General features: G+C 36.3%; 2 protein-coding genes across 2 annotated transcripts in view; one reads left to right on the top strand and one right to left on the bottom strand.

The window, feature by feature from the left end:
- The window catches only part of DBR1 (debranching RNA lariats 1), a 10,677-nt gene extending 2,430 nt beyond the window's left edge, over window positions 1-8,247 (bottom strand). Inside the window, exons 1-7 of the mRNA XM_053698747.1 lie at window positions 8,117-8,247; window positions 4,507-4,724; window positions 4,021-4,145; window positions 3,705-3,785; window positions 3,497-3,582; window positions 1,896-2,120; window positions 695-775 (exon numbers count right to left, since the gene is read on the bottom strand). Coding sequence (XP_053554722.1) covers window positions 695-775; window positions 1,896-2,120; window positions 3,497-3,582; window positions 3,705-3,785; window positions 4,021-4,145; window positions 4,507-4,703 — 795 coding nt within the window. The 5' untranslated portion in view covers window positions 4,704-4,724; window positions 8,117-8,247. The remainder of the gene's footprint in view (window positions 1-694; window positions 776-1,895; window positions 2,121-3,496; window positions 3,583-3,704; window positions 3,786-4,020; window positions 4,146-4,506; window positions 4,725-8,116) is intronic.
- A 236-nt stretch (window positions 8,248-8,483) lies between these two features.
- The window catches only part of VPS8 (VPS8 subunit of CORVET complex), a 478,663-nt gene continuing 471,282 nt past the window's right edge, over window positions 8,484-15,864 (top strand). The window contains 1 exon segment of the mRNA XM_053698746.1: window positions 8,484-8,576. Coding sequence (XP_053554721.1) covers window position 8,576 — 1 coding nt within the window. The 5' untranslated portion in view covers window positions 8,484-8,575.

The raw sequence follows: 15,864 nt of genomic DNA, 5'->3' as shown, positions 1-15,864 counted from the left end.
TTTATAAAAATGCAGCTACATTAAATAGAGGAAAAAAATGCTCAGGGAAGTTTGAACCATTTCAACAGCTTTAAAGACACATCCTCTATTCTCAGTCAGTCTCGAAGACGAGGTGTAACACACACTGAAGGTGATTACTTCCTGATCCACATTAGCCAAAGTTCACGGTGTAACGGTAGAGACTGCTGGCCCTCTGGACTGGGTCTCTTAAATCACAACTGAGGTGATGAACTCTGAACTAAAAGGACTCTTACTGTAAGAGAGAGGAAGGGGAAGGTCTTAATGGAAATTGTAAAAGATGTGTTGTACTATGTATATGTCGTTCAATAAAGACCATTTCAACTAAATTGGTATAAGAGCGCATTTATCCGTGTCCCTAAATGGCCACAGTAAGAGAGAGATAAGCTAAGGGGAATACAATGCAACATCAAAATAAAGTAACGTGATATTTTAAGAGGCGAACTTATGTTGCCAATACCTTTCACTAAGCAACTCGTTTTCTGGCTGCCATTCTCCTCTAGAAGTAAATATGAAATTAATATTTAAGTAACTTATATATGTTACACGCAAATCTAAAGCATAAGATAACATAATGTACATAAGAATTTCATGATTAATAAAAACCCCTTCTATTTTAAAGTGTACATTTATCTTTTGTCTGCTGTAGTGTACTTAAACAGTACACAGCACTCACCTGCAGGAACTCTCTGTGTGGCAGACATTTGTCCAGTGCTAAAAACTTGGTTGCTTTGGGAGACTGTCCTTCTACATTAGCCTGTAAACAAAAAAAAAAAAAAACAAGCTACTCAGTTTAAAAAAACATATGCACAAGTGGAACATAATGTTATGTGGTAAGGACTTATGATATTTTCCAATATTTATAAACTCCACTTATCTAAAAGATTAAAAGGGACAGTGTACACGTATTTTCATTTAACTGCACTACTATAAAGAAGAATATGCACAGATGATATAAAAATCCAATATAAAATCTTTTAAAAACGTATTTAGAAGCTCCCAGTTTAGCACTGTTGATGGTTAAGCTGGGACTGCCAGTGAAAGGTGCAGGAAGAGCAGACCCCCCCCCCCACACACACACACACACATACGAAAAGACCCATTACACAAGCAGGAATCTGTAGACTTCAGTCTACATCTGATACTTTGGGTTAGGAGTCTGAAAACCAGCAAAATGTTATTAAAATATATGCAAAACTATACAGTGTTACAAATCCACTTCCAGATGGACTATATAAAGATATCACCTACAAAACATTTTTTGCAAAGAAAAATCTAGTTTACAATGTTCCTTTGATATCAACTTACACAGTAATGTACAGATATAGCTGGCTCCAAGTTTCTAAGTTTATATATGGATTTTTACTTTTTTTATTTATGTTTTTTGAAGTTTTGAAACTGGTCTTCATTATTAAAGAGAAAGGCTAATCAAACCTAAACTTTCATGATTCAGATAGGGAATGCAATTTTAAACAACTATCCAATTTACTTAATCAAATTTGCTTTGTTCAAAGCTAAACCTAGGTTGGCTCATATGCTAATTTCTAATCCCTTAAAGGCCGCCTCTTATGTCAATGCATTTTGACAGTGCTAGGGGGCATTTCGCAGAGGCTTAGATACAAAGGTAATCACAGAGGTAAAAGTATATTAATATAACTGTTGGTTATGAAAAAACTGGGGAATGGGTAATAAAGGGATTATCTATCTTTTTAAACAATAATTCTGGAGGAGACTGTCCCTTTAACAATTCCTTGAATGCAACACAAGTATACAAAAATTCACATAAAAACAATGCAATGCATGACAATGTGGGAATTCTGTGGCCATGCATACTTCATCTCAATACTGCAACATAAATCTAGAATTCGCCTCTTTACCTGGTGCTGCATGAAAGCTGCAAATTTCACATGAAGATGAGCAGAGAACCAGAATGATGGCTGCAAGTGATGCAGAAGCTCTGACGCTGCTGGACTCCCCAATGTGTTATTTTCCACCTCTTGTGAGAAAAAACCCTTCTTTTTCAGTAGTTTTTTCTTGTTACCATAGTGGTAGATGCCTCGAGGCCAGTCATGTGACAAGAAGATATCCATAGGCTCTTTCAGCTGTACAAAAGAGGCAATACACTAAATAGTATGTAGCTGTCGGTGGAACACTGTACCAAGTAAAGGGCAGTAAAAACAGTGCAATGAAATCTATCAGCTGGACATATGCCACGAACCCAAATTTGGTTTAATAGTTTGTAACTTAGTATAAAAAAAAAAAGGGGGGAATTAATTTAAATTCAAGCTGCTGCCTGCCCCGTGTAAAACTCCTTTCATTCTTCAAAGACAATGTGGGCAGTACAACCAATGCGAAGATGTACAGCCCTCTCCATTGCTTAGTTGTAGCACATTTCGTTGACTATGATGGAAGAAGCAGGATGAACTGTGTATGCGCATGTAAATAGGGAATCAGAACATACAGCTTATCCCTCACAGGCCATGGGGATATTTACAATTAACAGCTATGGCGTGAGACCTTTGTAGTAGAAATATTTAAAACAAACTTAGTGGAACATGTACTGTACAGTGCCTTGATTTAAATACACTGTTTTCTGTCCATTTAATATTCAAAGTATAAAAAGAAAATAAATTGTGAAAGGTCATCTTTTTAGAAAACTAATGGCACCGATTTGAGAATCACTAACATTACAAACAGTCATGCAACAACATGTAGAAGATTCTGAATGTTACTCCTTCTCTAGGAAGATAGATTATGTTAGTGGAAATTACAACTACAGCTGGAAAACATTCAGAAAAAATAAAGTGCCTTTTAATTGAATTATAGCATTTGGATAATTAAGCATCCTTTAATAAAATGTACATTACTTTACATTTTCTTGTAAACTATATGCTTTTTCCAGCCCTGATGTCTATTATTTAAAGATTAAACTAAAAAAAAAAAAAAAGGAGATAAAAACCTATTGAGCATAAGAAAGAGCACTATTTCAAAACAAACGTTAACATTTTGCACAAACAAAAGTTTAAACCAAAGCAGTTTGATTTTGTGCTCATCCCAGGCCAGATTTCCTGCACGGCTATTGGCTAAGAGGTGAAAACATCACCTCTCTGCCAGATAGCGAAAAAAAGCGTTCTGCTGGTGGGCTGCCTTAGCAGCTCAGTGAAGGAGATCGCTTGGAACACAAAGGAGCTTTCAGCATGAAGTATTTTATACTTCATAAATGAAAGTCCCCTTTATTTGTTCCAATGTTAAATCCTAGCATTCACAAACGCTAGGTTTTACCATCACAATTGTAGAATTCTAATGTACAATAGCCAGAACTGTTGCTGTTTAGCGGGTGGCTTATAAATCATGTTCTTGCTATTATTCTATGAAGCAGCTTCTCTGGCAGAGAAACACAGATAATATTGTAGTGTTGAGAAGCAGAGACTGTTTAACATAATCTCTACCCATATTTATAACCAAACCAAATTCCTACCTGCTTCAGCTTAAAGACTTCTATGTTTCTCACATGATAAGCACTTCTTATAGTGTCGCTTCTATATGGAGGGTGCTCAAAATGACCTGAATGTATTAGGATACAGGACAGAGAGAGCTGTGATTATACTGATTTTGTAGAGCAACAGTCTGCATATTCTAATACATACCAGTATTTTAGAGAATACATTGAAATAAATATAACATACCTTTCCTATAGTCATGAGATTTAAAAATTCCAGATATTCCACCAATTCTCACCCCACGAAACTGCACAACACCTGCATACCCTACATTAATATATGAAGCAAATCAGTAAAAAAAATATAACATACACACACTAACACTTTTTTGCACTCTAAAGACAGATTTGACAAATGCAGAAAATACATTTAAACTTAATAATTTTGTGCAAGTTTTTAAATAAAATAAAAAAAGTGACAGTTTTGAAAGGGCCCTAGACTGTAGAACTGGCAATCCATATTATGCGTAGCATCATACAAAGGAAAAAAAACTGAATCTTACCCATATAGTATATATTTGGTGCCACCCAGCCTCCATAAGGCAACTCTTGAAGGTAGTTTGATGCCTCGTGATTTCCTCCAATAAAGATGGTGAGAACAGGGGCAACTTTTTCACCAGAATAATACCTGTGCATAAGCAAAGAAAAAGGATTTTATAGAGTAAAGAAGAATGTTGCGATTGTGAGGAGAAAATATAAACAAAATATTGACATAAAAAAAAAACGTTGAATAGACTTGAAAAGTGTTAAACATTACACCAGTATACAAAATACTTCTGATATTTACACTAATTAAATATGCTGTTAGCATTTACAAATAAACCATTGCAGCCAGTAATTTGTAGAGGCCATTGAGAAAGCATAGCCATAAAAAAGATGAACCTCTTCATTTAGGAATTATATATATAAAAAACAATGGAACTGTGCTCCTATGATCACTCTAGACTTTTGCTAAATCCTTTCATGTAACAACACCCTTTTAAACGTACTTATAGAAGGTCTGCATCTGGCGATACTTTGGAGGCACAGCCATACATTTCATGTCTCCCTCGTTTCTTACAGCCTGGAAGTCTCCACAGCATAGAAGAAGATCCACCTTTGTATTCTCCTTCTTCTCCAGGAACTGGATTGTCTCATAGATTTTGTCCAGCTCACCATGGCAGCATCCTTCCACTGCAATCTTCATGGTGGGGACACAGACTACAAGCTTCAAATCCAAAAAACAAAACAAAAAAAAACCTCTGTCAAGAACAGATTACCTTGTGTAGAAAAAATATTTCAAAGTTATTTAATTAGCAAAATTAAAGGGATATTCAAACAATTAAAAAAAAGCAATATACTTTATTTTGTCCACTTTTCCTGTAATTTAACTCTGAAAATTGTTAGTTTCCAAAATCCACTGGTTTCTACAAAGTAATATATACACTGCAGTGTTTTAACTTGTTTCCCCTTATCTATCTTTTCTGCTGAGGACAATTGGGACAGATAACAAACAGCCAATAAAAGAGACTATCCAAACAGGACTGTGAGGAAAACAGGATTAGGGTTTCTACACAGTCTTGTTTGCACAGAGTTAAACTGAAAACTAGTTCAAACATGGCAGTGCTCATTACTTAACTGAACCTTTACACTTATATCTTAAATAATTAGACTACGAATTGTTAAAAAAACAAACAAAAAACTTCAAATTATTCTAAGGTTAACCTTTAATTTGAATACATTGCATTTATCAGCTAAACCATAATGGGAGTAGCATTGGGATGCAAAGAGAATGCTCTAATTCTATCAATCACATCAGTATTTACAAATTAGACTTTATTTAGGCATTACTGTAGATCATTTTATAAGTATGTATATTTGATCAAAATGATCAGCGCAGACAGGAAAATCAAATATTAAATTATTTGAATATATAGCAATCATTCCCCCCCCCCCATATGCAACACAACTTTTACCATGTTACTCTCTTATAATTGAAATCTGGATTCAAAGTGTTAATTTGTAAAATGTTACCATAATATACTGCAACTCAAAACTTAAAGTGATTGTAAAGTTTAAGGAATTAGTGCCCAGTTTCTAAAAATAAACAAAAACAAAGGCACTTTAATTCATTAAACTTTACAATGACGTTTCTTTCTTAAAATACTTACCGATGCGTTATGGAAAACATACCACCAATCCTCAGCCCGCATCTCCTACCGTAGTTAACATATCAATGACGTGTCTGACTTCCTCCAATCATTGCATACCCTATGAGCTGGGTGCCAAAGGGGGTACGCAACGATTGGTGGAAGCAGGATTCGTCATCGATCTGCTCAGTACAGTAGGAGATAAGGGTGGAGGATTGGTGTTATGTTTTACATAATGCAATGTTAAGTATTTTGAAAAAGAAGATTCATTGTAAAGTTTAATGAATTAAAGTGCCCCTGTTTTTAAGATAATTTTTTAGATACCGGGCACTACTTCCTTAAAGTGAAGGTAAACTTTGATGAATGAAAGCCTGTTTTTTTAAAAATACTATTAAAAACAGTGGCACTTTCATTCATCAAAGTTTACAAATCAGCCATTAGATTAAAAACAAAACACACACAAAAAAAAAAAACCCTTACCTTTTTTTCTTTTCACAGCCAGAGCAGCTTCCCCCTCCTGGAAATCATCTCTTCACACGTCAGCAATAACTAATCCTGCTTCCTCCAATCACAGCATGGCCTCAGGCAATGACTACTCTGGGGGGAAAGCCGTGATTGGAGGAAGCCGTATTAGTCATTGCTGACGTGTGAAGAGAGGATTTCCAGGTGGGGGAAGCTGCTCTGGCTGTGCAAAGAAGAGAGGTAAGTTTTTAATCAAAACGGCTGCTTTGTAAACTTTGATGAATGAAAGTGCCCATGTTTTTAATAGTATTTTTTAAAAAACGGGCTTTCATTCACCAAAGTTTACCTTCACTTTAAACTTAATTAATCACTTTAAAAAAGGGACATTAAACACTAAATAAATCATTGCTTGAATGATGTATTCAGGGCAAAGATTAGCCTGAGAATAATGTGTGCATGTATTAAAAAAAAAATTATATTAGTTGCTTAAATATTGAAAAAAATAAGGGTAAAGTTAATATAAAGCAGAGGGCGCCGCCATATTGAAATGTAAGTAACACTGGGGCCAATTAGGAATGGTTATAAATGGCTTACAAAAGTGTGCAGCCAATGGCTGTGTAGAATATACCTGTGCCTGCACTTCCATGTTTAACATGATTTGGAAAGCCCACAATATTCAGAATTAAATTACAGGAAAGCAGAACAAAATAAATAATGAAAGTATATTTTAAAGTTTTTTTACTAGATGTCATTAAACAATTTATATTAATATTTTGAAGTGTTTAATGCCCCTTTAAGAAATATTTTTTCCAATTAGGAAAATAACATCATGCAGTAAATAATCCTGATGAATGCTGTTTAAAGGGACAGTCTAGTCAAAATTAAACTTTCATTATTCAGATATGACTTCTAATTTTAATCAACTTTCTAATTTACTTTTAAAATCAAATTTGCTTTATTCTCTTGGTATTCTTAGTTGAAACTAAACCTAGGTAGGCTCATATGCTAATTTCTGAGCCCTTGAGGGCTGCCTCTTATTACATGCTTTTAAAATTGCTTTTCACAACAAGAGACTGAAAGTACACGTGGGCCATATACATAACACTGTGTAACGCCCAGGGAGTTATTTAAAATTTAGCAAAAAACAATGCTAAATGCAAGTCAATAGATAATAAACAGTCACAGTCATGTGATCAGGGGGCTGGAAGAAGGTTCTTAGATACAAGGTAATCACAGAGGTAAAAAGTATATTAATAACTGTTGGTTATGCAAAACTGGGGAATTGGTAATAAAGAGATTATGAAACTTAAAACAAAAATGATATTGTAGACGATACCTTTAATTAACCCCACTTTTTATGTAGCTTTACTTTACTGTGATCATTCCACATTAAATTTGAAGCCAGTGTTATTCACTTTTGAAAGCTTGCGATGGTTAGCAGAACCCAATAGGCCATAATTAGAGGCATCTGTATTGTGACTAATTGGGGACACGTAGAAATTAATTAGAACACTAACTGTATAGCATATAGTACAGTCAAGTTCAAAATCCTGTAGGATAACCTCTTTTGAACTCTGACTGTACTATAAGCTATAGCATTAGTAGTATTCTAATTAATTTCTACCTGTCCCCAATTAGTCACAACATGGATAAGCATACTGAAGAAGCCATTCAATATACTTTTTTTAACTTCTGCTTCTTAAATATCAGATGCAGGCTCAAATGAGCAAGTTTGGGATTTGGGCTGATAAATCTAGCTCTTATTATTAGAGATTGGCTATTGAAAAATAATTCCAGTAATTAATACAAAAATAAAATAAAACATATAGTATAAGTCCGCACCAATGCACATACAGTTCATGAGTAGTCCAGCAAACGTGTTAAACAAATAGTTATCTGCGGCCAGTAGAGCAATAAGATTATGTTCTAATGCATTACAGTATTTTCTTATTTAAGATTTAGGCCCTTTAGTGTCATCTGGTCACTTTACTGACAATTTGGGACTTACCTCATAAAATGTCCACTGATTCCGTAACTGCCACACACAAGTTTCTATAAGACCCTCACATAAAGCGAAGTTTACACTCAACTCATCCCCACCCTATACAATCCCCTTTACAACCAGGGCCCAACAGGAACCCCACACACAAGGAATACAGCGAGACAGGAAGTTATGTCTATACATGATGACGTCAACTACACCCCGACCATTTTTGTTGTGGGCATACATTCCTCTTTACCAATACTCAAAACCAAAAATATGGGGCAGATATACCTAAAACTATATAATTGTTGCTTACAAATTTACTCATTGATTATCAAAGTCGAGTTGTTTCAGTAGTTATAATGGAACGCAAAAGTGGAACGCACAAACAGGAAGTTCGGGTCCATATGCGCTTGCGCATAGTTCCCGGGCCAACTGCTGGGGATCTCCTTTGACAGCTGATTCCTGCGTTGAAACTAAAACAGTAAGTAACATCACTGGGCTGTTTGGGGAGCAATTCAATGTATATGTGATTGTTTAAATGCATCATACTAAGTTGGGTTTTGTTAATTGATATTGTACAGCTACCATACAAGGATATGATAGTAAATAACCAGTTTCTTACAATAACGTAGGAGCTTTCGTATTGTGCTGCCGCAGGAAAAAAATACGAACGCACTTATTTAAAGGGATAGTCTACACTATAATTGTTATTGTTTTAAAAATCGCCAATCCCTTCAATACCTATACCCAGTTTTGCATAACCAACACAGTTATATTAATACACTTTTTACCTCTGTGATTACCTTGTATCTAAGCATCTTCTGACAGCCCCCTGATCACATGACTTTTTATTTATTATCTATTGACTTGCATTTTAGCCAATTAGTGCTGCGTTATGTTGACTCATAAATAACTGCATGGGCATGAACACTATGTCATCTATATGGCCCACATGAACTAGCAGTCCCCTGTTGTGAAAAGCAAATGAAAAAGCATGTGCTAAGAGGCTGTCTGTAGTGGGATAGAAATAGGTAGACATTTAGAGGTTTAAATATGATAAAGCATATTAATATAACAATGTTGGTGGCGCAAAGCTGGGGAATGGGTAGTAAAGGGGTTATCTAACTTTTTAAACAATAACTATTTTAGTGTTGACTGTCCCTTTAAGGAAAGATTGACTGAATTCTTAAAATATAATTCAAGAATACCTGAGACACAGTATGTATACGGCTATCCTCAGAATTAATTATGCATTGTGTAAAATAAAGCATACATATATACAGCCAGCAGTTATTTCATAATGGGTAATAAACTAGTGCAAAGAAATCCCTCCAACCATAAATGTGTATTTTATTACAGAACCACTAAATCAATGGTTAAACTCATACTTTATTCTTTTGCTGCTAACCATATTACACCTCAATGCTGAGCCAATTTTAAGCTTTTTTTGCTACCTACATTTAAACCCTATTGTGAGTCAAATTTTAGTGAGTGACCCACACAAATGATATATTTTGTATTTCCTGCAGGCCCAGCAGATTCACAATATACCATTATTATATTGATATTTGAGAAAGCTGTGGCAAAAACTGTAAAACAAATGTAAACGTTTGCTTAGATTTAAGTTAATATTGAAAGCGTCCAAGTGATCACTGCTGTTACTGTGATCACCCTACTAAATTGTCATCAGGGGTAACCGCATGGGAAATAGGGGCCCATATGGGCTTTTGAGGGTTATAATATAGATCAGAGAGTCCCCATTGTGCAGTATGGAAATAAAAGCTCTAATTTTTCCCCTTGCAAAGTGTTCACTGTTACCACACTGATCACCTGACTATAAAGATAAAATTAATTTTTTTTAAGAGAGGGACTTGTCTGCTAGAAAATAAACTTTATTATGGGGCTCTAGACATACCAGATTTTTTTAATTTCACATATTTTTTCACTATTCCCAAGCAAATCCCCATGTGCTATATTTTACTTTATTTTGAATACATCATCTTTGTACTACCATTTCAAGAATTCAAATTATTCTCTTTCAAATTAGAGGTCTTAGAGGTTTGTAACTGCTAATGGAGCTCCCTTGAAGCTACCTAAGATTCCTTGTTCTGCTACCTTTGTGACTTCACCACATGTGTACGTGGTGACGTCACCGGCACTCCCATGAAGCCTGGAAGTGCCGCCCACTAGGCCACCAACGATGCCCGGCCTGTAGTGTGTGGGGATTGCAGAAAATGATCTGCCTGCATGGTGAAAAGGGCTCATCATGCGCCCACAAGTCGCGATGTGCAAGCTTATCGCCGAAGAGGTTAAAGGGACACAAAACTCAACATTTTTCTTTCAAGATTCAGATAAAACATATGATTTTAAACAACTTTTCAATTTTCTTCTATTATGACGTGCTCCATCCTCTATATTAGATAATAGAAGTTATTTGGAAATTTGATTCCAATCGCACTCTATCTGAATCAAGAAAGTTTAATTTTAACTTTACTGTAACTTTAAAATCAGCTCCAGAGCAGCAATACATTACTGAGAGGTAGCTGAATGCATATTGTCAGCCAATGGCAAGAGGCAGATATGCCTAGCCACCAATCACTAGTTAGTTCACAATTAGCCAGTTAGCTCCTAAATGTAGCCACCAATCGGCAAGCGCTGCCCAGGGTTCTGAACCCAAAAATGGACCGTTTTCTAATAAAGATACCAAGAGAGAGAAGAAAAAATTATAGGAGTAAATTAGAAAGTTGGTTAAAACTGCATGCTCTATCTGAATCATGATAGAAAAAAGTTAAGTTTAATATGCCTTTAATGACTTATGTAGGTGTAGTAGATATTGGTTTGAGCTAGCTACAAGTTACTCACTCAGTATTGTAGAAAACTATGTTGATAAACTTGTTAATGTGTAATTTTCAGCAGTTTTAAATTGAGTAACAAATGTAGACAGGTTACCCACATTGAGTAGATGTAAATGTCCATTTCGACATTTTGTATTTTGGAAAACTATAAACACTCAGTACTGTGTAGAATTAAAATGAGTTACTTAGCATTGTGTGAAAATAGGTGTAACTATCTTGTAAAACTAGGCGTGTTTTTGGTGTAAAATCAGATGCCCACTCTTGGCATTGGACAAAGATACTGCACAGTATGAAACTAGGTGTAAACACTCTTTATTGTGTAAAATAGGTGTGTCCTAAAAGTAGACTGAGATCCATCAATAGACCTCTAATTCTAAATGCTGACCAGTATATCTCAAGATTGTTTGTTCGATTTTCAATTTCCCTACAGTCAATAATAATCATATAGCAGCCTCACATTAAAATATTTTTTATAACAAATATATTTAGGACTTCATTTAAAGAGACACTGAACCTAATTTTTTTCTTTCCTGATTCAGATAGAGCATGCAATTTTAAGCAACTTTCTAAATTACTCCTATTATCAATTTTTCTTCATTCTATTGTTATCTTTATTTTAAAAGCAGGAATATAAATCTTAGCAGCCAGCCCATTTTAGGTTCAGCACCATGGATAGCGCTTGCTTATTGGAGGCTTACATTTACCCACCAATAAGCAAGCATAACCCAGGTTCTCAACCAAAAATGGGCGGGCTCCTATGCATCACATTCCTGCTTTTTAAATTAAGATAGCAATAGAACGAATAAAATTTGATAATAGGAGTAAATTAGAAAGTTGTTTAAAATTGCGTGCTCTAACTGAATCATGAAAGAAAAAAAAATGGGTTTAGTGTCCCTTTAAAGGGATATAAAACCCCAACAATTTATTTTCTGATTCAGATAGAGCAAACAATTTTAAACAGTTTCCAATTTAGTTCTGTATTCAAATTTGCTTAAAGGGACATACAACCCACAATTTTCTTCTTTCATGATTCAGATAGAACATACAATTTGAAACATCTTTCCAGTTTACTTCTATTATCACATTTTCTTTGTTTTCAAGAAAAGCAGGGAGTGTGCACGTCTGCAGCACTATACTACAGTAGTTTTGCAACAATCTTATACTTTAGCAAGAGCACTAGATGCAGCACTATTTCCTGTCAAGTAGTGCTTCAGGTATGTGCACACTACCTACCTAGGTATCTCTTCAACAAAGAATAACACAAGAACAAAGCAAATTTGATAATAGAAGTACATTGGAAACTTTTTTTTTTAAATTGTATTCTTTATCTTAAAGGGCCATGATACCCACATGTTAAAACACTTGAAAGTGATGCAGCATAGCTGTAAAAAGCTGACTAGAAAATATCACCTGAACATCTCTATGTAAAAAAGAAAGTTATTTTACCTCAAAATGTCCGAAGTATTCAAACCCCATTGCAAAGGACTTTAAGCAGCAAATCAGTGTGCCTGTCCCGGGACAGCTAAGGGAGTGAGCTTCGTGCACACTCATATTATTTCCATATTCAGTTTAAGGAAGTTTACTAGGAAATCTCATAAGAATTAAGTGAAATCTCATGAGATCACAGTAAAAGAGTTTATGACTTTAGCACTGCTGATGCTGATTGGCTGCAGTTCATTTTTTTTGTTTACCTGCAGCTGGGCAGCAGCTGAGTATAACTTTTTACACATAACTTACTGTGGTGAGCTGAGGAAATTGTGAGGTAAAATATCTTCCATTTTTACATAGAGATGCTCAGGTAATATTTTCCTGTCAGCATTTTACAGTTATACTGCATCAATTTCAAGTGATTTAGCATATGAGTATTATGTCCCTTTAATAATGAAATAAATAAAATTGGGTTTAATGTCCCTTTAATTCCCATTGTATTCTTTGTTGAAGAGATAGGTGTCTGGTGCACTACCTGACAGGAAATAGTGCTGCCATCTAGTGCTCTTGCAAATGGATAACATTATTGCAAACCTGCTGCCATATAGTGTTCGTGACATGTGCACTCTCCTGAGCTTACTGCTTTTCAACCAAAGATAACAAGAGAATGATGACAATTTGATAAAATAATTTTTTTTATAATAATAATACAGAAATTAACTTGGAAAAAATAAATAAATATGTTTAATCAGAAGAGCACACAAACTAATGATTTGAGGAAAATGATCCTGTGATAGTAACGCTTTTGGAAGTTAAACCCAGAATTATAAAAGGATTGTCACCAACTGTTTTTTAATTAAAGTTAAAGGGATAGAAAGAGCACAGCGGGCCTTGGACTCAGCGGGATCAGACTGATATACTTCAGGAAAGTTCTCCTCTGTGAAAAGCGCAATTGGGCTAAAAGAGGCTGCTCCTAGTTTTTAACTGGCCATAGAATAAGCTACTGAGTTGTTATTCGTTCCTTGTAGAGCTCTTCTCTTTCTGTATGTATATGTGATATGACCCTGGGAAAGTCTCCCTAAGCGTGATGGGGGACACCAAATGTGGACTCCTTGACCAATGTGCTTAGAGGAAGTAAAAATAAGTGGTCTGAGTCTCCAATAATGCACAAAAATCCTTTTATTAGGTTACATGGGATAAGATCCAAACAGCCACAACGTTTCAGGGTAAGACACCTTACATTTTCATTACCTTAATAGCAATACACCTGTGTTAACACTTAAAGGGACACTGAACCCAACTTTGATCTTTCATGATTCAGATAGAGCAGAAATTTTAAGCAACTTTCTAATTTACTCCTATTAATTTTTCTTCATTCTCTTGGTATAATTATTTGAAAAAGAAGGCATCTAAGCTAAGGATCCAGCCAATTTTTGGTTCACAACCTGGGTTGTGCTTGCTGATTGGTGGCTAAATGCTGTCCAGGGACCTGAACCAAAAATTGGCTGGCTCCTTAGGTGGGAGGTGTGGGAGGGAGGTGGGTGGACGGCACAGAGGGGGGAGGGAGATGAAGGGAGCGTGCGTAATTAAAAGGCCGATAATTGCATCTGCGCACCATACTTTTGAAATTCCTGTCAGTGAAGGGGTTACCTAGTTAGCTGGCAAGGGTGAAAGTATTCTAGTGTAAGGATTACCCTTCCATTTGACACACCTCCCTGATCTCTCCAAAACATCTCTTAGCCCCCCACCACCACCCACACTCTGTACCACCATCTTAGGTACTGGCAGACAGTCTGCCAGTATTAAGTTTTAGGGCTTTTTTTATATATTTTTTTTGTATAAATACATTTTATTAATTTTCTGCAGTGTAAGACCCCCCTTACCATCCCACCTCCCTGATCCATCACAAACAGCTCTTAAATCCCTCCCCCCTCCTAATGGTGTCCATCATCTTAGGTACTGGCAGCTGTCTACCAGTACCCAGTTTAGATACTAATATTATTTTTATTTATTTTTTCTGTAGTATAGCAGTCCCCCCAACTCCACCCTCCATGCAATCGCAATGATAGGGTGCCCCGTCTGCATTTTCGCAGATCCCACTCTGCAGGATATTTGACAAACTCTGATTGTCTGTAACTGCCAGTGGGGGAGTTCCTAACTCGCACAAAAACACTCCCAGTCTAGGTGTCTTTAATCAGAAATGTATACACTCTACCATAATTACCCCATCTCCACTATCTTTTTTTCCTCCACCTGGGGGACCCCCTTGTAAACCTCATTCCCTGAAGTTCACTTGGGGTGGATGCCAGAGGATTGGCACGGCACCATGCCGATCCTATATGCCCTGGCATCCACCCCAAGTGAACCTCAGGGAACCCCCCAGGTGGAGGCAAAAAAGATAGTGGAGATGGGGGAATAACGGTTGAGTGTATATATATCTGATTAAGAACGCCTACACTGGGAGTGTTATTTTGTGAGTTAGGAACTCCCCCACCGCAGTTACATCCAATCTGAGTTTGTCAAATATTCTGCCAAGTGGGATTTGTGAAAATGCCACCCAAGCCTGATTTATTTTTTTCTGTAGTGTAGTGTCCCTTATCTTCCTTTCCATTCCATACTTTATTTTCTGTAGGGTACCTCTACCTCTGTGCTGCCCACCTGCACCCTTTTTTCCCTCCCTCCTCCATATTTGTGCCGTTTCACTGTCTGTAATGATATAGCAATCTGAACTCCCCGATTGTGCTCCATTACCATATGAGGACAGATTACCTGCAGCTCAGGAACAGCAGTATTGGCTGTCATTTTGGAGCCTAGACTGGTGGAGCTTCCTGAAGCTGCAATGTGTGTATATATATATATATATATATATATATGTTATGTGGTAAGATGGGCTTCATGCCGCATGACATATATATATATGCGTTGCATTGGGTAAATGGGTTAAACATAAAGGGCTATATTACAAGTGTGGCGCAACCGGTTTTGCCCTAGTGCAAACGCGATTTCACGATCCAGTTTCAATCCGCTGATATTACAGCGCAATCGCCTCTTACGCTTCAATCCTTTCCCTGATCTAAGAGCTCTGGTAAACTGTTTTCCGAAATTAGAAAGTTGCACAAAACACCACAAAAGTACATTACAAAGTACACTTACACCCATAAATAAACTATTAACCCCTAAACCGCCTTCCACCCACATCGCTAAGTACCTAAATAAACTGTTAACCCATAAACACCATCCCCCCACATCGCAAATTACCTAAATTAACTGTTAACCCCTAAACAGCCATTCCCTACATCACAAAGTAACTAATTTAACTGTTAACCCATAAACCCCCATCCCCCCCACATTGTAACTTTGCGTAATGGGGGCTGGCGGTTTAGGGGTTAATAGAAGTTACTTTGCAATGTAGCGGTATGGCGATTTAGGGGTTAACAGTTTATTTAGGTACTTTGCTTTGTGGAGGATGGCGGTTTAGGGGTTAAC

This window comes from Bombina bombina, chromosome 1, assembly GCF_027579735.1.
Source record: "Bombina bombina isolate aBomBom1 chromosome 1, aBomBom1.pri, whole genome shotgun sequence".
Taxonomy (NCBI): Eukaryota; Metazoa; Chordata; class Amphibia; order Anura; family Bombinatoridae; genus Bombina; species Bombina bombina.
The sequence above is the reverse complement of the archived record's forward strand: the minus strand, read 5'-3'. Positions and strand labels throughout refer to the sequence as shown.